Below are 23,822 nucleotides of genomic sequence, written 5' to 3'. Positions count from 1 at the left end.
ACACACAATCCAGTGCAATCAGTTTACTGCACAGACTTTTACCAAATACTTATTCCAAGTTTTATGAGCTCCTACTTTTTAAGTTTTCTTGAGGGAGTTTCATAATTAGGCCTGAGATTTCTCTTCTGGATTATGCTTTGACCAAATATTTCGATCTGCCTGTGATACTACAGAGCTGGGAAATCTATCTTAAAACTCAGGTTTAGCAAAAAATCTCCTGCAAGGTCATCTTTACACCCCTCCACTAGAAAAACTGCACATAGCAAGTACAATTAGGTACTTACAAAACTTAAGACTCTTCCAGCACAGACATTTTGGGAGAAGCCGCCCTTCAAAACATTACTTTCTAAACAACACCTTGCATCRCTTCTCCTCCACTGTGGCTTTTTAAACAAGTTGCTCTCACTCCACAGCAAGTTTCCTCAGCTCAGGATTTTTATAGAGGTTATGGAAATTAATCACATGGCTTCCACTGAAAATCAGTGGGGAGGCAGATTAATTCCCTTAAGCAACTTGAAAAAAAACAAAACTCTTTGAACACTACCACCATCACCACTAGCAGAAGTAAATAGAGTCTGTTAAAGGAGGCGGCTTATCTTGCCAGTTGCTCTTGGGCTTGCCAAATACAGCCCTAACACCGCAGCAAAGCCGCTCCAGAAATCCACAACATCTTTTTGGCCATCTTCCCACTCCTGCAATCATTTTTTTTCTCATCTGATGTTATTTCCCCTCATATACAAGGATCAGTGTGCAACCACTGCGAAGATCAGAAAGATTTTAGGTTCACTGTGGCTTTTCAAATGCTCAGTCTCTGCTTTGCCTGTGTGCTCTCTACTGTGCTGCAGAGGCAGAGCAGGGTACTTATCAGGGCTCAAACCTTGGCTGAAGCTAAAAACACCTCAATCAACCAAAAAACCCTGTAGTAAAATAGATACTATTSATATTTTCTGCATGCATTTCTTTACCCCAAAAACATCCCTAAAAAGTGAAACATAAAGCAGCTTTTAAAGCTATCCATATATACCTAAAGTAGGATAGCTACTTTAGAACTACTATGTCCAGTGTTACCAGGGATAAATTTTCAGCCTATTTAAGAATAAATACAATTCTGTTCATGTAAGTACATTAGTAGAGAAAACTATGTAAACGAAAACAAGGAATGATGATCTCCTTAAGGAAGTACAAACACAATTATTAAAACTGCCTAGCTTCGTTTCCAGCTATGTTATTATATAAGGTATATGCTATTTCAGAGCAGCTACTTCAAGAGTATGCGGCTCAAAGCACTTCGAAAAATGAATTCCTTTAAGGTACGTGAAGTTATTTATCCAAAGCACAGAAGATCCAAATCACCAGACATCTTCTGATAATAAATAGCTAAAGATTAAAAAAAAGTCTCTATGTACTGAGAGTTTTTTATATAAGAAAATAAATAACTAAATAAGAGAGACTGCCCGCCCTAATGCAAGCAAGTGGCATGAAGCCCCTCAGGACTGGACGGGCTCCTGGACGGTCACGAGTCAGAGCTTTGAGACTCTGCCAAATGGTATCTCAGCAGTTCTGCTACAAAAGGGGCAAGAAAAGGTTTCTTGCAGACTCTGACGACAACACCAGCCTGATCAACCTTTTCTTCGCAGCAGCCCAAGTGTCTCGCTTGTCTGTCAGTGATGGTGGCTCTCAGCAGGGAGTGGTTTATTATTCCACCAAGATGCTCCCATGAAGAGAGGGTCAGCTATGAATCACTATCATGAGAAGATTTAATTACATTTTTGCACAGACTAAAGACACTGCCTGCACACAGATGAAATTTTAAATACGGAGATGATTGATAATGTACTTTAATGCAAGGTTACTTCAGTTTTCTTTGTATTAAGCATTCTTATATTTTTCCTTTTCTTGAGTTGGCTGTTCACATTATGCAGTTACACTGTCAGATTAAGCATCTTTGTGAAAGAGGCTCAGTGTTTTTTTTTTTTTTTTTTAATTAAAAACAGACTAGAGACATCTTTCAGCTCTCCATCTTCCTAAGAAAACATTTTAAGATAGCCTAACCACAATACATGCCCAGTTAAAAAACAAAAAAACCCTCTGCTTCACCACAGAGCAAAAGCTATAAAATCATTTAATATCAAATACATGTACAGTATACACCAACTTATTAATGTAGTACACTTTTAAATAAAGATGTACTCTATACAAGAAGAAAATGGGAAAATAACTCACATATATTAACACATACAGTTAACAACCAAGTGTATTATTAGGCAGAACTTCCATTAAGAGCAACCTTATGGCAAATATTTTTCTTAAAACGACCAGAAGACTGTTGAAGACAATCACAAGGGTCAGAGTTATTACAGCCATTTCAATCATTGGTAAACTGTTATCCCAAATTTATCCCGCTATCAGAATACACGTTCGCCTGGCACCATGACAGCAAACTGTATGATTAATTAGCTAACATGCAGCTAGCAACAGTCAGCCAGCTAAAGATGATGCCCTGCAGAAACGGACAAAATACTACCAAATCTGAGCTATCGTCTCAAAGACGACTGTCCTTCAGTCACCCGGCTGCATACCAGTGAATTTGTGCGTATTTCAGGTCCGCTTTGCATTCACACTCTCTTTGCATTCATTCCTCACTACACTGGTGTATGTTTCTCTGTATTTGAGTTTTTAATTCTTCTCACTTTCTTGCGTAATTACAATCAACAAGTTTCCTGTAAATTCTGATACAAAAATACAACTGCACCAATCTAATAAATCATGCACACTTTAATAGCACTTAGTAAGGATTTTAAAAAAGAAGTAATAAAATGCTAGCCATTGTTAATATTGTGAATATTAATTCATAATATTCTCTGAAACAGCCRACAAGAGTAAGTTAACAGATGAGGAAACATTTGAAATGATCTGCAAATTAAGGAAGATCCTACAACRGGGTCCTCTGTGTAGCTTATTTATACTAGAGTTGTAAGATATGGAGAAGAAGTTCAGCAGATGATACCTGAAGCATCTGCAAAATGCAGATCTTAAAGAGGCAGTAYATGCATACACTTTTAATCAAGCAACTAATACTAATACTACAAGCAAGCAATGGTTCTTTTGAACACAAGAGCTTGTTGATGGAAGATGATACCTTAGACATGTTTAAGTGGTTTAAATACATAGAAGTATATAAACAGATAATCTAACCGCAGTACCAGTAACCATCACCAAAAGCAGAGATGAGGGGAGAAGGATGCATGTTGCAACACATAAGCTTTACTGAGTTTGTATCCRCACAGACCAGTTAATAAAAAATAAAAAATAAAATAAAAAAGAAAAAGAGAAGACAGCAATTGTGGAACAAAGAAATTAGTAGAAGCAGATAATATTTTAGCTGTACCAGCAAAAATTATAATTGATTTTCTGTCAGTGGTCTTACAAGCTGCTATCTTTGCATTGAAAATAAATTTTCATTTTAAAGCATAATCATATGTTGAAATGGTTCTACTTGGCATTTTCTAATCAGGCCAAGCATACGAGAAGACAGCTTAGATAGATTTCAGAAAACATAGTGTTGGCTGAAGTTTTAGTTGSCATTTCACAAGCGGTCTTGCCAGGCCCTCTCACAGGAAGACTCTGAATCAGTGTTTCTTTGTGTGCCTCTTGAAACCTTTTTTAAGGTATCTTGTATACATCTAACACAGAGGAAACTTTCCATAGTTGTTGTTTTTGAGTACCATTTGCTCTTTAAACAGGTTCAGTTTACATGTGGCCTGCAAGAGCCACCATTGCTCTGGCATGTCAACAAATTCTTTTCACTTGCTTGAAAATGCTTAAAATTAGATAGCCCTATATTTGCTTACTGTTTATTATGCTGTACAATCACATTGCTGAGGAAGGATTTTGTCTAAATGATGAGTAACTTTGGAAGTAGAAAGGATCATGCACAAATTTTAAATACAAATCATGTAAGTCACAAACACCTCCTTTGGTACACCAAATACTGCAGGATACCTTTAACTCATTTACCACTCACTGTCTATTTTTAGTAACTAAGAACAGAGTTTCTCAAAATTATCTACTTTCTACCTCCATAACACACACCCCCYGCCACCCCACCCCAAACAGGATTATTTCTAAGATGCGAATTTTCAGCAGACCTGTTTARACAAGAAAAACACTAACTGGAGTTCCAGCTCAACTTCTTTGATGACAACCACAAGTGTAAACTTCAGCAATGGGGCTTTCCGACAAGGAAACGATACCATGCAGATTAACCCTTCAACTGTTTACATTTCAGATATAATTTACATACCAGTTAACAATAAGGTTAATCCAGGAGACGTAATAAAAAGCAAATGGTACTCAAAAACAACAACTATGGAAAGTTTCCTCTGTGTTAGATGTATACAAGATATCTTTAAAAAGGTTTCAAGAGGCACACAAAGAAACACTGATTCASAGTCTTCCTGTGAGAGGGCCTGGCAAGACCGCTTGTGAAATGCCAACTAAAACTTCAGCCAACACTATGTTCTCTGAAATCTATCTAAGCTGTCTTTTCGCATGCTTGGCCTGATTAGGGAAGTTGCCCCAAGAAAAACAGTACTTACATTTCAACTGGAGTTGTACTTACAGCTCAGCACTACCTTTTGAAGATCCTTGCTCCTATGTTCTCAAAACTAGACTTGTTGCAATTTCCCCTGTTTTTCCCCAAGACAGATATCTCCCTTACTACTTTAGTAAAAGAAGTTCTCCTAAATCATCATCTAGGGTAACCTCAGGGGAAACCAAAAAGACTCTGCAATTGCTTCATAGAATCTACGGTTTATTTATTTCCATTGTTAAAAAAAKAATTTAGCATGAACAATGAAAATGAACCCTAGCACCATCTTCATTTCTGAAATCCCATCTACAAAAACGATACAGCTGCTTAGCTAGACAAGTTCTACCAAATGCGGGTTCTACCAATGTCCAGAGACACTTGRAATCTCCATCCCTGGAGATTTTCAAAATTCAGCTAGGTGAACTCACAGCTGACCTGATCCAGTCTTGCTAACAGCTCTGCTCTGAATAAAAGTTTGGACGAAATGAACTCCAGAGGTCCCACCCAACTCATTCTCTAATCAGAAATCAAATATGAATCAGTTGAGAATATGAAGTACCCATCACCACAGCAGACTTTTCCATTGACACCTACTTGACTAGAAAATGCAAAAAGTTGCAGCAGGAAGAGGATTAACACATGCGGTGCCTGAAGAACAAATACACACAAGTCTCGATCGTGAGGCTCATCTACAAAGCACATACAAATCCGCCAAAAGCAAAAGTATCACCTTTGCTGAACAACTGTCAAAATGGGAAAGCTAAAATGAAATAGACCAGTTTGCATGCGAAAACACAGAAGCAGGTAAGCCTGAGTTTGGCATGAGGGGAGCTCAGTTTTATAGTGCTATTCTGGACGGACCTATTAGATTTTGACTTAAAATACAGCAAAACAGTAATTTTTTTTAATGCTTTTAGAACACATTTGATTTTAATACCAAATATTCAATGTAACAATCAGCAAAAGAACTCAACAATTTAGAGATTCAAAAAGTCTCAGAAGCTGACAGAGAGTGACAGGCTCCAGCCCAGCTTGCCGTGTAATTATTTCATGTGTCTGCACTTTGTCTTCCATCACTGAAATGAACACCTAAAGGCAAGAACACAAAGKATACAGAATAATACATCACCATTCATTTATCAAAATGAATGCTGACAGTGGATAGTTAGAGCTTCCTATCAGCTCTTGCTAGTAGGAATGATATGGTCATTTATTTCTTTACAATATGTCACTCCTGGACTCTGAATTTTATAAAAAATTAACCATTCTTGAACAACTGGCAATAAGAGACAGAAATCCAGACTCTTCACCTGTATGAAARCTTCTCGGTGCTTTTTCCGATGGCTTTGTACAACCATTACTCAAATCACTCAGCTCTCCTGCACAATTCCCAAATGACATAATTCCCATGTATGTGGGGAAATTGAGGCACAGAGTTACTGAGCAAAATAAGAGTTTACTCTCATTGCTTAATTATGTAATATGCACATATTCAAGTGCTTTTAAACATAAGCACTACAGAACGAAAATGCTGACCACTATTATACAATTACGCTGTGTGATGGATTGAAACAAAATACTACAGGCAACAAAGCAGCACACTGATCATACAAACTAGACCTAGAATGCAATCTTTATTTCACCTAATTCAAGGTGTCCAGGTAAACTTAGCAAAGATTAAACAGTGATTCACTACTTTACCACGATCTCTGTGCCAAGTAGTACCTTCCTTCATAAAATAGAACTTACAAGAACAATCTTTAATGGTACGTTTACAACACAAGAAAAACATCACTTTAATACAAAAACGTCTGCACRGACACATACCAGTCACTCAAGTTAGAGGGCTTAATACAGGAGACCCCGGTGATGCCCTAGTGACAACACAGAGAATCCCTCAGATGCTGCGTGCAGCCACAGAAAAAAGTTAAGATTGAGGCCAACGTTAACAAGCTCTTCTCTGCCCACAGTGCATTTGTTACTCACCACGTTATGGAGAAGTAAGAGTCTAAAACACTGAGGCAAACGACAAACAAACCAAAATACTGAGGCAAATCTATCTACATCTATTTAGTGATGTGTGTTACGCTCTTGTTTTCCAAATGATGTAGACAAATAGCAAAAAGGCTGGTAAGACTCCATCAGCTAAAAAAGAGATGGCAAAGAGGAAGTGCTCCGCAAAATTAAACCATGAGGAGTGAAAATAACCAGAGAGAAGCACCTCTGYAATGTAATGAAAATCAAGCCACTTCAAAATGAAACTTCAGTTGCCCAATGTTAAAAACAGCATTCTGGAAATTGTTTCATATAGATCTAGTGGTTGCATTTCATTTATTTCTTCTCGTGGGAGCTGGAAAAATGAGACAAGCAAAATAATTGTACCAAAATATTTCAAACTGTTACAAATGAAGATTCTGTTTAAATGAAAATTCTACCAAGCCATCAGCTAGAATCTGTTGCCGAAGCTTTYTTCATCCAACCCATCCACAGGGTTCCTTGTAAACACATGAATACCCAGAGAATGCCCTCAAGTGAAATAAAAAAGTAATAAGAGTTATTTTTAATGTCAAGTAAAGAACGCATAGCAAAGCAGTTCTGCTCTGCAACCTTCCTAGTTGGAAAGGGCACTTAACGGTCTTTCACAAGCAGAGGAGCCCAGTTGGGTGATGAGCGCTGAATATAGCTGCTGGGAGGCAGCACGGCCAGGCTCCCAGCGTGGGTTTGGGGGCCAGCTCCGACTGTGGTCCTCAGGGAAGGCGACAGCCACTTCAGCCCTGAGGTAAATCCCCTTCTGCAGTTCGTCGCTTAGGAGAACTTTCCTCTTCTATTGAGTTACTGTCCAAACTATAAAAGACTTTCTAATCACCTGCATTTTCAGGCAGAACTTAGATAACAGTGTTTTTACTGTGATACATCTAAGACTTCCCTTCTCCTTAACAGTATGTTTGACATCCAAAAGCACATTTCATAGAATCACAGAATCAGTCAGGTTGGAAGGGACCTCTCGAGATCATCTAGTCCAACCTCCCCGCTCAGCAGGGTCACCTAGAGCATGGTAGACAGGGTTGCATCCAGGCGGGCCTTGAAGATCTCCAGAGAAGGAGACTCCACAATCTCTCTGGGCAACCTGGTCCAGTGCTCCGTCACTCTCTCAGTGAAGAGATTCCCCCTCATGTTCAGGTGGAACTGCCTGTGCTTCAATTTCTGCCCATCGCCTCTTGTCCTGTCACATGGGACAACTGAAAAGAGTTTTGTCCCCGTCCCCTTGATTTTCTTCCCTCCCAGTATAGCTGTTTATGTTTTTCTCATAAACACCTAAATGTTACTTAGAATCAYGGGGAGGTACAAAAATGAATTCATTAATAAAGGTTATGCAATGTGTTTATATTGCATGATATTATACACTATGATTCGGCAATAATGTTGTTCTTGCTAAGCCACCAAAAATGGAAACCTTCTCCCTCTGTCTTAATTAGATTCTACTCTTTTTGCTTGTCATCCTTAACGATGGAATATACAACCAATGCACACGGAAACATCTGCTATAATACGTTTTTTGCAATTTGCCAAGCAACAGTTCTAATTCACTCTTTTAAGAGTGATCATGCGCCGCAGTTTAACAACCTCTAAAATTCCCTGCAAATATTCAAACTAAAAAAAGACGTTTAAAGCAATCAAAAGATAAAAGCATAGCTTTAGCAAGAGCCTTAATATCATTAAGTTCATACAAATTTCCTCTCTTATATAGCTTGTTCTTCAATGTCCAATTAGTCCAACCACTAGTAGTCCATGTTCCATTTTTTCTGGACATAAAAACAAGCAGTTAAACGAGTATTTGCAGTCTTTAATTACACATTAAAATCTTCATCCTTAACTTACTTTTTACTGAAAGTACAGGGATTCCCTACAGTGCAATATTAGTGTTCTGCTCTGAATGCTGTAAGGGCTTTTTTTAACAGTTGGGACTGTGGAACAACTTTTAATTAATTGCCACCTTTTAATGGCGCGGTTCTCACACAAACATTACCTTTAAGGCAAACATACATCAAAGAGCCAGAAATTTGCTCTTTTACAACAGAGCCGCAATTCCCAGTAACACTAATGTTCACTAAGTGGTATACACTGCTCTCGATCTGGGCATATTTTGGAAAACACCCGTGCAGATGGAGGATGGTGTGTGGCCCAGAGTTCCCCAGGAAATGCAGCTTTTTCGCCTCCCAGCTCCTCAAGAATCGAAATAGTATATGGACTTTTTTTCCCTTTCGAATTATTGAGTGCTAAACAATTAATACCATCTAAATGAAAGAATCAGATTGCCATTATGTGTATTACATGGAGCGTGCATCTTTAGTATTTAAGCAAAACACAAGAAATAAGACAAAGCAATGGCAGGCTCACAGTCACGCGGCGCCGGTGAAAAGCAGACTGCCRAGTCCTGTGAAATGGGCCTGCCGTCGCTGTCACCGGCACCGCACAGTAACCTCTGCCGACATGCACCATTAAAAACAACAAAACACAGAGAAATCCAAAAAGCCACACCTCTTCAAAAGCAAGGAATTGCCTTTCATCTATATGACAAGGACCAGTTAACTATCTTGAGTTACTTTTCAGACCCAGAAAGAACAAAGTGACATCCACGTGCACAGCTGTTTTCTTAATAAAATTCAGCTCGAAAAAGCTTAATGATGTGCTCTGACCTCACATCAATAGGATGTGAATTCTCCCTCATAATTTGTAATATAATATGGTTCAACCATGGCGCACGCTCCCAAGCTACAGAATCTGAAAGTCTCAGCTACTGAACTTGAAAAAAAACAAAACAAAACAAAAAAAAAACAGAACAGTTCAAAACTGTCTTAATAAACATTTTCATTTATTATAAGGGTAACTTATATCACAAATTCTCTTACTGTCATGGTGGAGTATTTTGCAATAACTAAGATATTTAGATTTCCTAAGTTTCAGTGGAGGAGAAGGATGGTTGAGAAGAAAACAAACAAAAAAAAAAGTTTTACACAACTAAAATGTGCCCTAAAATACAAATTTAATACTTAATGTATTTGAAGAAACTAACATACTCATGTGACTTACTAAAATTGAAACACAGGTGCACTATTTCTTTAACAAGGTCCAGTCCCATTTACCTAAAACAATTTGTCTAGAAATAACTGTTGTCATCTTTGTTTGGCTGGCAGAAGAGAAACCTGAAAAAAAACCAAACCAACCCAAAACATAGGCTGTATCTTAAAATAACTTGAAACTACCATATTTTCAATTGCTGTTGAAATTCATTAAGATTTGAATTTTTCAGCTCTTACCTTCTTGTAACGAARCTGTCAAAATAGCGGTTTCCAGTTTGCTCATTATTCTTTATTATATTCTACATGGATTGAATAATTCACTTGGGGACCTTGATATTCTCTGAAACAGTGATGTAGGTGGCAGTTTGAASAGGTTCATACTATTCTGTGGATCTTCTTTAAAGGAGCAAAATCCTATACAGTATTTGTATTCCCTTGAAAACACTCTAAAAGAATACATATCATGTACTAGCATATTATTAGCAGCAGTTATACTATGCCCCTCCATCAACACAATATTTAGAAAACAGTAGAAATACTAAATTCTGACATACAYAGCATGGTTTTGATAATTAGATCTTTTTCCATCTCATGGGCAAACGCCCACAAAACCAGCCATTTTTTTTAATAAAATTTTTAAACACAATACTTTTCACCAGAGGTTACTAAGAACTTGTATCCTACCTAGTGGTGGGTGGGATGACATTTTGGGTCTTCTGTTCAAAATTACAGAGCTTATTATAAAGCAAGACAACAAAGTATTTAACAAAGACTTACTCTGTATAATAAAARTATCTACATGGTCAGAAAAAAAATGCAAAGACTCAGTTGGCTAGAACACTTTAGTTGAAAGGAAGTTATTCAACGAGGTAAAGTACAATACAGAAAGTCTATTTAAAACATTTTATTTAGTCTGACCAAGTGAAATACTAGTGACTTKGGTATCAAAAGATCCTTAAAGATGCACAAATAAACTCTGAACACACTAAAAATCAATATACCAGTTAAGGTTTAAATTAATCTCACTGTATGCCAATACACTGCAGTTTACACTAAAATTGCTTCACAAAACATCTGAGAAAYGGATGTTCACTAATTTACTGAAAAGAAAATAGTACAACAACGTGATCCACACTGTGCTCAAGATACCGAATACTAAAATAAATGTTGTACCTACATGGTGCACGGCTGCAAGATTATTAAAGATATTCATGTAAATATTATTGTCTTACACTGTAAGGAACCAATTTTTAATCTTTTTTCTTTAAATCAAAAGGATTAATTTATGGAGCAAAAGTGCCATATATTTGAGCAATACGTTCTTTTACAGTTCCTGCTGCACTGTCTTGCAAAAGTCAAGCTAAAGAAATGCCAGGAGAAACTTAAACATGAACAGAGATATTAAATGAGCTTCTAGCACTGAAAGTTATTGGAAACTGATCTCTTCCTTATTAATACAATTCCCCATCATGTACAAAAAGATATCTCTATGTTCCAGAATGAAAACAGAGTTTTAATCTTTAATTATATTCTCAACTTCAGCCCTTCTGGAGAGAAGTATAGGTGTGGGCCTGAGGATTATTCCTTTATTACATTATCATCTCTGTGGTATTTAATGAATATTGATACTTAATACTGCCTTGCCAGTAGGGGGAAAGTAGAATTTTAGAACTGCACAAAGAACTTTCCATGACTTTTCTCAAAAAGCAAGGAAAACAGGCAGGCACTTTGTTCTTTTACTCCTGCATACTTTTAAGAACAGTCCCAAATGTTATCCTACAGCTCACAATATTGGTTAAGATTGTGCAAACATGTGCATATTAAATAACCACTCGCCATAGCCAATGTACCAGGTGTCATATTTAACTGGAACATCAAGTTCTTTGACTCAAAGGATGAATCCCTGGCTGGGATTTCAGACCTCTGTAACACAGTGAAGTCAGACTATATAAATATAACATAAACATATGGCCTTAAAATGAATGTTTATTGGCTTAAGCATGCTTTGCCATTATCTGCAGAATAATCCGACTCTTCCATAATGAAAATCCTGAACTTAGGAAGTAATTAGATGCTGTTTATAAAACAAAATGCTGAAAAAAAATCTTTCTATCAAAAACTCTTGGCAAAGGGTTCATCGGGATTTTTCATAGTGTAAAAATGATAATTTACATTAGTTAAGTTCCAAATAATTTATTCTGGCACATCTGATCACTGAGTGTATCATTTATATATACACACACCTTTCAGTTAGCAGTTAAAAACAGTAAGTTATTTTAGAACATTATATCACTATTTTATATTAAATTCTTTCCTTAAGACTTAAATTGGTGTGTCTTGAAACAAAGCTCTTAAGCAAATACAACAGAACTTTATAATGCTACTTAAAACTTGTCATTAAARCTGACAAGGTGTTAGTGCTATGAAAAAGAAACATTTTGACCACTCCTGTATTGAACCACAGCATGGTAAACACGTAGTTTGTAATATCTATAAATTTATTTTCCAAAACCGTTTGAACAGATGTCTGCCTGAGTCAGTAAATTAAACTTTTAAAGGAGGCTGCTCACTAAAGAGCTGCTTCTCACTACAGCAGCTACAAAGGTTGGAGGCATTCAAGGACTTCTTTTGAATACATCTGTCTTCTCTGGAAGAAGGATGTAGGAGGGGGAATGGACATTCTGTACAATAAACTCTGGAAGCTATTTTGACAAAAAATTGGCTATTAATCCAAGCACTTAAGCAGTCAGATAGATGGAAGAAGGCAGCGTCAGACTCTGCATTCTGTCAAATGACAGGTGGGGCTGGAACCGCACTAGGTTGACCTAGTAAGTAAACCAAAATGGTCTCATGTCCACTAAGTAATTGTAGGGTGTAGCTTATATGGCTTCAGTTTAAAATAAATAGCTTTCTAAGTTCTACAGTTAACATGCTTTTTTTGATTAAGAAACTTCAGTCTGATTATATCGACAAAATATCAACTGTTYTTTGTGTCATAAAATCCTATTTAACATTTCTCTGAATGAAGAGTTTTGATTGGGGGTTTTCTAGCTAACAATCCTAATAAAATAACTTCTCACTTTCTGAAGGAAAGCAAAAAAGGCTTTTTTGAATTTCAAAATCCACCTGAGCCCCCTAACCAAGGGGGACAGATAGGAGGATGATCTGCTTTAGTATGTGTCCAACTCTGTAGCACAGGGACACTTGTGACAATAGATTATTAATGATGTAGGACTGTTGCATGTCCAGATTTCCCAAATACTCTTTTCCAGACTGGAATTTGCCATCAAGCTCCATTCCAGGTACTACACAGTGGGCAAACCTCTATTTCTGCCAAGAGGTCTCCAACAGGAGCAAGAGAAGCCTGTTTAAAGGCCYAAGTTTCCTTCAAGATCACAGACAAAAACTTGAAAGCAAAAAAACCTAGAAGGGCTCACATAACAAACCAGCTCATTATCATCTTCCGCAATTGCTAACTGAAGCATTGATTAAAGTCAATTATAACTAGCGCTTATTTAGCATTTTTCATCAGTAAATGCAAATGCTTTACAAATAGAAGTATCACTTCTGCTTTACAGGTGAAGAAACTGAGACAGAAAGCCAAAGAGATCTCAGTGCTGAGTGTCACCCAGCAGATAGCAGAAATAAAACCTAGCCCTCCGAGTTTTCACCCAGCATGCTATCCTCAGCTGTTTGTTGATTATTTGCCTAGAGCTATATTATGGACAGCACTGTCTTTTTATTTTTAAAGGAAGAGTAGTTTTGGTCTACTCTCAGCAATAGAGATATCTCAAATTCATAGATTTCTACKCAAGCTACTAAAATATTTTCATTATCAAGTTAGGGAATACATCAGAGCACAAGAGATTTACAGGACAAGTTGAAGTGCCCTAAATAAAACAAACAAAAAAGTATTTTTAYTCAATGTTCCCTACACATTGAGCCTGAAGTCAAACATGAACCAAACTTCCATTCTYTAGTGCTTTTATTTCCCCCAAACTACAAATGTCACAGCAAATGACCCTAAAAGGAAAAGAGGGCAAGAGTCTCAGTACCTAAAGTTGTGAGGAAGGTCTTGTTCTTCTTCCCAATGAAGGGAAGATAAATGAATAATCYGGCAGCACTGAGAACTCCCATGCAACAGAGCTGTCATGGTTGCAGGCTTTTCAGCTGAGATCCCTAAAATTTCCCATTAATCCTAAGAGACTCTCCCTGCGTGTGCCAATGAGTATAACTGTAAGAGCGCAAGTCAGCCTCCCGCGGTTTCTCTTCTTTCTCTTCCTCCTCATCTCTCGGTGCTCCACGGCTGTCGTTTTTCAGCTGTGCGGTGACATATGGAGCCTGTTACACTGTCAGCGGGGCGCCGCGCTGGCACGGGCTGCCTCCCTCCGGCCTGCCGCTCGTGCYGTCCCTGCTCCGCAGGCCACGGCACACGGTCACTGAGGCTTCACGGAGCCAACGGCACGAGCGGGAAATTGCTTTCAAGACAAGGTGCCAAACGAAAGAATGCAATATTAACTGCGTCTATTACTACRTTTCAAGAGAAAAAAAAATCGTCATTGTTTCTGGGTCGATTTTTAAAGACCAAGAGAAGCCATTCTGGTTTTCAGAAGTGTTGCCTGTATACGCTTTCCCAGCCACTGGGAAGGAACTGAGGGACTGACAGCTTTCAGCACTTCAGCAAACACCACGCAGAGAGCCTTTAACAGAAGGAAGGAAGCAGAAGCCAGATGAGAGGCATGCGAGGGAATGCATCTATTAGCGGGTACAGGGAGAGAGAAGACAGAAGGGGGGATGGAGAAAGAAAGGAGAGAATGAAGCCAGCAGTTAGTCATTTTCTCATACTGGTAACATTTGGCTAGAAATGAGATACATATCAATCCAGTATTCCTTTCTCCATCTTCAGAGCCAGTGAAAGCCAACACCAAAAAGCAAACATGAACACCAAAGGCCTCTTCAAAACTGAGAWACAGCAAAATCTGTCAAGAGATGCCACCTGACGCTTTATAGCCGGTCTCAATTCAGCAATTCTCAAAAGCCTTCAGACAAGAACAGCGAGAAAAGGAAGATTATACTGATAGTAGTTGTGTAGGACAGAGATCTTTCAGTTAAAAAAAAATATACATATATATACACACACACACACACACACTTCTTATTCAAAATTGCTGCTGATGTTTCAAATATCTACTGATAATAAACTACAGCTTCTCACTTCCAAAGTGCATCATTTCAAATGAGCGGCYTACCCCCCACCCCAAAAAGAAAAATATCAGCCTGAGCCTCCAGAATGTCCTGAGAAAGAATGGAAGGTGAACGACTATCCATAGCAAATGTTACTTATACTGTTTCTTAAAAAAACAGCAGGGGTGGGGAGGAATATTTAAATTATTCAGTAACATTCTATCTTACCCTACCGGGAACAATTGGTATTGGTTTAAGACATGCTTAAATACCAAAGTATCCATATGTAGAATCTGCAAAAAAAAAGTTTTTAGAAGTATCTTAGCCCAAATCATCATCTTTGTTACTTCCTGAACAGAAGTGTGTTTCCTGCATTTCTTTGCTGGCTGAAAAGGATTACTGCAGTGGTGCTATTTGCCCCAATTTGCTATTCTAAAACAACATTTTGGTTCACAGASAGTTTCATCTACTTATATTTAAGAACAGTTTCAGGTAATATAGCTGCTCTGAATAGCATTTAATGGATACTTGATTTATAATACACTGTTACTCAAACCAAAGACTYACCATGGAACTTAACACTTCTGATAACACAAATCAAAATAAAAAAAGATGAAGAAATATTTATCCYTTCCTCAAAAATTAATCAATAAAGTTAAAAAACACCCCTCATGCTGAATTGCCATAGGAAAGTTAATACTGAAGTAGAAAGATTCATCTTACTTCCTAAAATGCCCTTTCAAGGTGATATATAGTTCTGTACCTGGATGTTTTTTTCCTTTTGCATAAAGAATTAAARAAAAGAAGAGCGATTCTTCGTTATTTGCATGAAACTACAGCACAACTGAGATATTAAAATCCATTTGCCATACTTTTTTTTTTTAATACTTTCCATTAGTCTGTTTTCATAAGTCTTTTCATAATCTGCTACTGTCTTGTGTTGGAGACATCATACAGAGCTCAAAAGGTATTTGATTTGACTTGATATAACTATTACTCTCTTTCAAAGACACACCAAGATAATGAGTAATGACAAAAATGGAAAGGTCAAAGGGAAGATAGAGAGGCAGAAACCAGGRATTTTATCAGTCCAGCTGGGTATAAGCACAGTTTCCCTGTGAATAATGCTGACATTAGCAATGAGATGTTGAACGTTAATATAAAGACTAGCTAAGTTTAGTCAGCACGCTAAAGCTTCATTCTATCTACAAATTCTAGGTAAATGCACCACTGAATGAAATGGAAAAGTCATCTACAAATAAAAAGATATACACAAAACTTTTAAATGTGTATATTACATATCTCCATATTTATACAGATGCAACTCTTCAGAAAAGTTTTAAATTTGACATAGAATATATAGGAACAGACGTTTCTACGCAAAAAAAAAAAAAATAGGAGGCTAGCTCTTTCTCTCTTATATGTATTTCTAACAATTGGAGATGTCATGATAAAAAATATTTTAAGAACTCTGAATAAAAACTCTGACAACTGGTAYTACAACACTCTAGTTATGGACTTCAATTAGAAAATTCCATTTAAGCTCCAAATAAACTTGACAYTCCAACAAAGAAAAAAAGTTACATTAATTAGCCAACGTTTGTCATAATTTACTACTGCAGCTTCCCAGAACAATATTGGGTTTCCAAACCTGTGGTTCGGCTAGAGCTGCCCTTCTAATTATTCTTATTCTAGCAACATATTGGTAAATGATGGAGCATTTTACGATTCTTGAATTAGTAGCTTTTTGAAGTTAATAGCTCTGTTGACTGTGATCTGATCTCATTTTGGAAGAGTCCAGAATTCCTCTGGTCCTTCATCAACTTAGGCCTGTGGACTGTAGTGACACCAGGGACTTTTATTATTACAGCTATGAAGTTTTGGGTAGCAGTCTTTATACATCAATGACTCTCATTCTATGAAAAAAGCTTGCAGTGTCCACAAACTGCAAGGATGTTTGATACAATGAATAATTACCTAGAGCTTCATTTTCTACATAACAACTTTTTTCTTATATGTAACTATTTTAAGCATTTTATAAATTAATAAACTTAGTTGTGGGCGTCTGTTTTTGGCATCAGTACACAGACTGCCTAAAGCGTTGATAGCCTGTGTCCTTAAACAGTTTCTAAGTGTCCTTATAATTGCTTGTCACCTGTAAAAGAGGTTTAGATCCAATACAAAATTAACATATGGTGAACAGATGGACTCAGAACAGACATTTGTCAGGGAAGTACTCACACCAAAGACTTTTTGGCTTCAGCCTTTTAGAACCTTCAAAAAAGTCCTACTTGAAGCTTCAAGTCATACTAATGAAGAAAACATCTTGCCTCAATGACAACCGCATGTTGCAAAAGCTTACACAGCCACCTGCAAAGAAGAATCCTTGCAACTTTTTTGTTGTCAGAATCCCTTCATAAAAAGAAAAAACAAAATACTGTTTCTATATCCTACTCCACAGGCCCAAACAACCTGAACTATTCATCTTTACAAAATAAAAATGCAAAAGTTATTACTGATTTTTTAAAAATTAAATAATTAAAATATAAAGTTCAAGAAAATTTTCCCTGTGATACAAACTCTTCAAAATATTCCATTACTTACTGAGGAGGTAAGACAAGAGTTGTCGGCTGAGCTTTGGGTCTGCGTTTTGCAGATACTCCCATCTGGTTGGCCGAACGTTTCAAAGACTGCTGATTCAAAAGGCCAGATGCTAGCCCCGCATGGTACTGCAACTAGATAATAAAAAACATATACATTAAAATACTCCCCCCTGCAGTATTCGTGCACACCTCTACCATCTGTACACATACAGTCGATTAAAATGACAGTCAGACAGTTAATGTATGGTATTTCATATATTGCTTGGATGGGAGATGATACCAACCAATACATACAGAAGAGTCTGCTGCAAAACAGAAATCAAATGGAAGTTATGCCACAGGGCAAATAAGATGAATCAAAAATACTTCAAGTCATTAATTCTCCCGAAACCTGGATTTGTTTTCACATGTTAAGACTGCTTCCCCACTCTGAGGATCAAGCTTTCTCATTTTCTTTTGTTATTGACAAGTTACCACACTGGTCTTACAAGAGGCCTCCTCATTAAAAGSGCTCATAGCCAACACCATATCCAGGGAAGAGTAAGGCTGGAAGATGAGGAAGAAACATGCAACTCCTTCACGCCGTAAGCAGACTTTCTAGAAATAATTCTCATCTTTTTTATCAAACATAAAAATGCAAACATTCACAAAAAGGATTCTGGCACTTTATAAAGAAAACCCTAGGTCTTTAAAATAGCTGCTAGCACATCGCTCACAGAATCACTAAGGTTGGAAGGGACCTCTGGAGATCATCTAGTCCAAACTCCCTGCTCAAGCAGGGTCACCTTGAAAATGTTAGACRGGGTTGCATCCAGGCRGGCTCTGARTATCTCCAGAGAAGGAGACTCCACCTCCTCTCTGGGGAACCTGCTCAAAAGTGTTGTAACTGAAAGATTCACATTCAGTGGCTTTCTCCTCTACTGTTTTATTTTCCTTACTAATTTCTGAAGGACACATATGAAGCTGTGAGATTTTGAGTGCATTCTCACTGCCTACCTGTAGATTTAAGAACTGCCACAATGCTGTGTCTGCCCTGAAACCAATGTCAAGTGCAACAAGTTACAAGTTCACCAAGTTCACCTCTAAACAGCTTTAATCCACTTTCTTAGTTCCCCCTTTTGAAGAGGAGGAAGAAGAAAAAAAAAAAAAAGCTCAAGATTCAGTGTTAGACAAATGCAGTTCTTTTTATTACTCTACTGCCACATCAATGTTTTCGTTAAAACCTCTAAAGATTTGTTCTAGAAAAGGTTAACGGCTTTACAAGTTAACAAAACTAATCCCATGACCCCTATATAGAAAAGGTTGCAGTTAGGAAACTAGGAATTACAAACGTTCAGAAAAATAAAGTGGTCTCACACAAACTTATTCCACCAAGGACTCACTGAAAACAAGGGCAACAAAGCCAGGCAAAGCGATCTGCCCCCAAATGGCTATCAAAATGAGTGAAGCWATCCAGCAAGCCAACCTAACTCAAACGTCAATGTTCACAGCACCCGCAAGGCTTAACGGGCTCCCGATTTACTCGGCTGCTTCGCCACGTGCCCCGGGCAGTGGCACGGCGTGCAGACGCAGAGCGCTCTTAGCGAGAGCGGAGCCGCGTGCGGCCGGGGAGGACAGGGGGAGGTAACAGCTCCTCTTCGACCAAGGAATTTTGCTCAGATTTGTTTTTCTCCTACAGATTTCTGAAATGAAAAAAAAATACATAAAAAAAATCAATAGGTGCAATGGACAGCGCGTGTTTGGAAGGCAATGTTTCAAAGTGTCAGGAGCTTAGTTTTCAATCTTTGCTACCAGAATTTGCAGCGAGTACAATATGCAGTGACTTTTAGGGAATTAAAAGGAAAGTCTGCTTTGGCAGAAGACCCCTGTGACTCCAGGAACGTGCCTTTCCCTTTTCTTTTGGGCCACTTATTCAGGGCAGCAGCCATTCAGCCATTTTGTGCTGGTGACCTAGTTATGACACGKATTTCAGATAAATACCACCATTTAGCCACTTGCTCAACGGCAGAGATAATCACAGGCACTAATCACAGACRACATCTGAACGTAATCTTTTAAAAACATTTCATAACCTCCTGACCAGTCTGACATTTAGTGGTCAGGCACAAYAAAAAATAGGAATTAAAACTAAATATATTTTAAAAGAACAATTCTGTCCTTGAAGGTTGATTCCCAGTGGTTAATCTGTTTTTATTAATTATAAGTATTTATACATAATCTACCAYGCTTCCAGGAATGCAGATCCAACTGTCAAAATCTATAGGGCCCATTAAATATTTAACCAAACCATCTTTGTAATGGGATAAAAGGTCAAAGTTAATAAAACAGACAGRCAGCTTCTATCCAACTTTATTCATACATTATTAAAGTATCACATACCATATCCATAAAATGCTTTTTTGGGGGAGAGGCTRGRGGGGGGGAGGGAAGAGAAGAGAATTGGGGATGTTAGCTAAAGACTTGGAATTTTTTTCTTAATCATTTATTCTGAGGAGCAGAAATAGGAACAAAAATACTTCCAGAGCAGCACTAGTAGTATCAAAAATAGAGCCATAAGATTCAAGGGTACTGACAGATAATAAGCAGTGCATATAGCTCATTCTTCCACTTGCAAAATAACACACTCATCTGCTAGCATCAGCCATGACAGCAGATCTTGGCTAAAAACATACCAAACTATCACCTCATAAAATTTTTTGCTTACCCACAAAAGGACACTATTTTCAACCCTTTTATCTTCACCTCAGGGATATTTGCACTGCCAAAGGACAGGCTGGGTACTGAAAAGCTCACGAGGAGACCAGCGAAGCTGAAAGGAGCTCCTGGGAGACAAATCCTTAGCGGGGTTACTAAACACCTAGATCCCACTTCTGGCTCAAGAAGTCCCTACGCTGGAGGCTGCCGACAGCTGGAAGAAGGCTAGGGAGAATATTGTGCATGCCCATCTCGGTTTTCTAGTTTTCCAYTGCCATCTCTTCACAGCCACTGCTGGCCATCAGATACTGGGCTAGATGAGCCATTGGTCTGATCCGGTCAAGCTGCTCTTACGGGTAATGGACCCAAAGCAGCCAAACACCGGGCACCCGATGCTTCCTGCGGGATACTCACAACACGCTACTGGCTTCCAAACTGATCAACGGCAACAGCTTTATCCATAAAATACACTAAATACTTACTGAACTTGAATATTAGTACACTACATAGCATTGTAAATCACTTCTTTATCAGCCACTAAGGAATCCCCCATCACTTAGAGACTTCATTACAGCAAGACATCCATGYGTTTCAGCTGTGGGGAATTCTACCYGCTTTATGAGAAGCTAAGCTCTTTGCTTCCTAATGAAACACTCCTCTGTAAAACTTCAACAAGATTGATCCTTTTCCCCCCAATACATGCAGATGAAACATAAAATCTTTTTCAGAAAATGAAGAAATAAAAAACAAGAAAATCAATTTATAACACTTAGCAGCCAGGATATACACCAGTGCCAACCTGTACTGTTTTATGATGAGTCTCATGATAGCTGATATTTTTCTTAAGACTGGAGAGGAGATCCACACATCAAGTAGATGTGTGAATTTCACATTTTAAAATCAAAGACAACTCTAGTTCTCATGGATGTAGGAAAATTACTGAAAATAACATCTGAATATATACAAAAGCTTTACCTGAAGGTAAATAAAAACAGAATYCATTACTCTTATTTTTCATTATTTTTGAGATTCATGATTTTTCTATATTTGCTAGTGATGATATAGTCTGTATTTTCGAGAAAGGATCATTGTTAATATTTTCCAGGTGCCAAAATCTACATTTTCACGCTTTACCTGAGTACATGAAAATTAAATTCATTTAATAATGCTTCTGAAACTTCCTCATAACGTGAATTTTATTGCAATAAACCACTTTGATGCTCCTTTTATTTTCAGTAGTAGGAGGGCAACTTGTTTATTCACATAAAGTATCTGACTTTTGCATGAACAATCGAAATAGCAAAGTAGTATTAGATGAACACAGTCTGGATTGAGTTCCATAAGTGTTAAGATTTAATGAAAGTTATTGTATGCCTTCTATTTATTCTATCCTGATGACAGTCTTTCCACAACAAAGCAATCCATCCCCWCAGTGCACACACGCCCACCCCTAAATCACGTTATTTGCTACAGATGAACATTACACTTTGGAATAGTCTGTTTCCTAATCAGTAGCATTAAGGCTCCYTCCTTAACAGGAGCACACCGACATCAACTTGACAGATTATATTTTAGCCAACAGGATTACCGTACAATGTATTATGAAGCTACATACATGTACTAAATAAATGCTAATTTAAACCTTTTTAGATTAAAGCTTCTTCATTAGACTCATGCTAGGTCTAAAGGTCTTTTGTTAGCATAATTCATGCATTGGAGATTTTACATGTGCTGACTGCTGACCAAACAAGTCATTATACTCCACTTACTTACACCACCATTTAAATTTGTGGAGGAATGACGGGGGTGGGAGGGATGGGGGGGGAGAAAAATCACTTGAAGCATTTGATCATGTCAACTCACACCTGCACATTACATTTACATATTATTTTAATCTTTTAAAGCATCGATCAGTTCACTTTAAAAAGTGAAATCAGAAGATGTTTTTGACCACATTATTCTGCAGCAATATTTTTTCCAAGAACACTTTCATCTAAATATTATAGACCATTATAAACAAACAGAAAGAGGTTCTCTCTGAGACAGATAACAAAATAAATGTTTATTTCCATTTCTTAGCAAAATGCAGTGTTACAGAAGTGGCTGACGGATACTTCTCCACCATGGAATTTTCCAGGTTCACTATGATACTGGCAAATACATGCACATTTGCCTTCTTTTAAGATGCACAGTATTGTGCACCTCATCATTAAATTATTTCTCCCTTTCAGCTAACAAGGGATTCATCTATTATGATAAAACTCTGGTATTTCTTTTGAAAAGAGCAACGAGCAAGTAAGCAGGGCACTCCCCCAGTTTCATCTCTGCAGACTAAAGTAGGCAAGAGAGAAAAATTACACTACTTAATTGATATTTTTTTTACACTTGTCTCAGATAATGAGCCAGTTTGGAAATTCTCTTTTTTCTAAACAATGTTTGATCATTTTAGGGTAGCTGAATTCTTGACTTGGCTAAAACTGCATCAATAAACCAAAAGAGCAGAGTCTCCAATTTATTCACTTATTGGTTTTCCTCTTGTGCAGCTGGGTTGCAGGCTTTTCAATTAACAGGAAAGCTAGACATTGTGCCTTTGCTCTAGTTCACAGTTAGGACACTTTGTTCTATTATTTTAAACATTTATTCCCCAAAATGYTTCCCAGTTTAGTAGATTACCTAAGCAACAAATATCCATCCACGACAGTAAAAAAGGATAGCCCCAGTTCAGTCTTCTTTTAAATCCTTATACAAAAGTTATTGCCTCTTTTCCTGAACTCCCTGCCCTAACTAAGCTGTGGCACTAATGAGCTCACATTTCTGTTAAAAGCCTTTCGCATGCAACTGCTCTTGTTTGCATCGCACTCAGAGTCAGAGCTTCACCACCTCGCTCTGATCAATAAACCAGGAGGTAGGGCGTGTTCCGAGGAAACCCACCTACGTATACTCCTGCACAAACAACCTGCCATCTCTCCTCCCATCCCAGGGCTGGAGCACTGAAAAACAAGTTTAGATATGCACATACATAAAAATGTTTATTTTTAAGATACAATAGTACCAAAGTATTGATACATTTCTCCATCTGTTTCTTCTCATGTCTTAGCCTCACTACTCATTCTGTCCCATCATCTCTGAATTCAGGTTTTTGCTGAGAATGTTGTTTTAATTACTGTGAGATTTCAGCCTTAAAGTGTTTTTCCCTTATTTTTCTTCTAAAAACACAYTGACATTCTGCTGATGAATGACTGCATCAATATTCCTCGTAGATCTTTGGCTTTTTGCCATGCAGAAGATGGCAAATCCAGTCACTTTCTTGAAGGAGCTGGTCAAAACCTCAGCGACAGCATCTTGCTCCCAATAAAATCAGCTGCACTGTCCAAAGTCTCCACAAAAGACACTGTTGCTCCTCCAACTTTTTCCAGAGTGTTTTGGAATCCATTTAGCAGTTAGACTAGTGACATACCTAAAATCTGGGGATAAAATCAACACAAAGTGACACTATAAAGCCAACAGRGTGTAAGATTCAAAGAAATCTAAAACTGGAAATGAACAAACAAGGCAGAGTAATCATAACATGGGGCTCTACACTACCTCATTTCCTTCTTCAGAAGTATAATCACGTTTTATGCTTAAATTGTTTATGAACATTTTTGAGAGTTCTGAAGGGCTTGGGAA

At 37.7% G+C, this 23,822-nt stretch overlaps 1 protein-coding gene across 1 annotated transcript in view; it reads right to left on the bottom strand.

Annotated features, from left to right (window-relative positions):
* Positions 1-23,822, bottom strand: part of MED27 (mediator complex subunit 27) — a 98,457-nt gene that overhangs the window by 42,565 nt on the left and 32,070 nt on the right. The window contains exon 3 of the mRNA XM_085325273.1: positions 17,461-17,591. Within this exon, the coding sequence (XP_085181399.1) occupies positions 17,461-17,591 (131 nt within the window). The remainder of the gene's footprint in view (positions 1-17,460; positions 17,592-23,822) is intronic.

The sequence above is a fragment of the Rhea americana genome, unplaced genomic scaffold, assembly GCF_003343005.1.
Source record: "Rhea americana isolate MKP2758 unplaced genomic scaffold, rheAme1 scaffold_97, whole genome shotgun sequence".
In the NCBI taxonomy this organism is placed as follows: domain Eukaryota; kingdom Metazoa; phylum Chordata; class Aves; order Rheiformes; family Rheidae; genus Rhea; species Rhea americana.
Note: the sequence above shows the minus strand (reverse complement) of the source record. Positions and strands in the feature narration are given on the sequence as shown.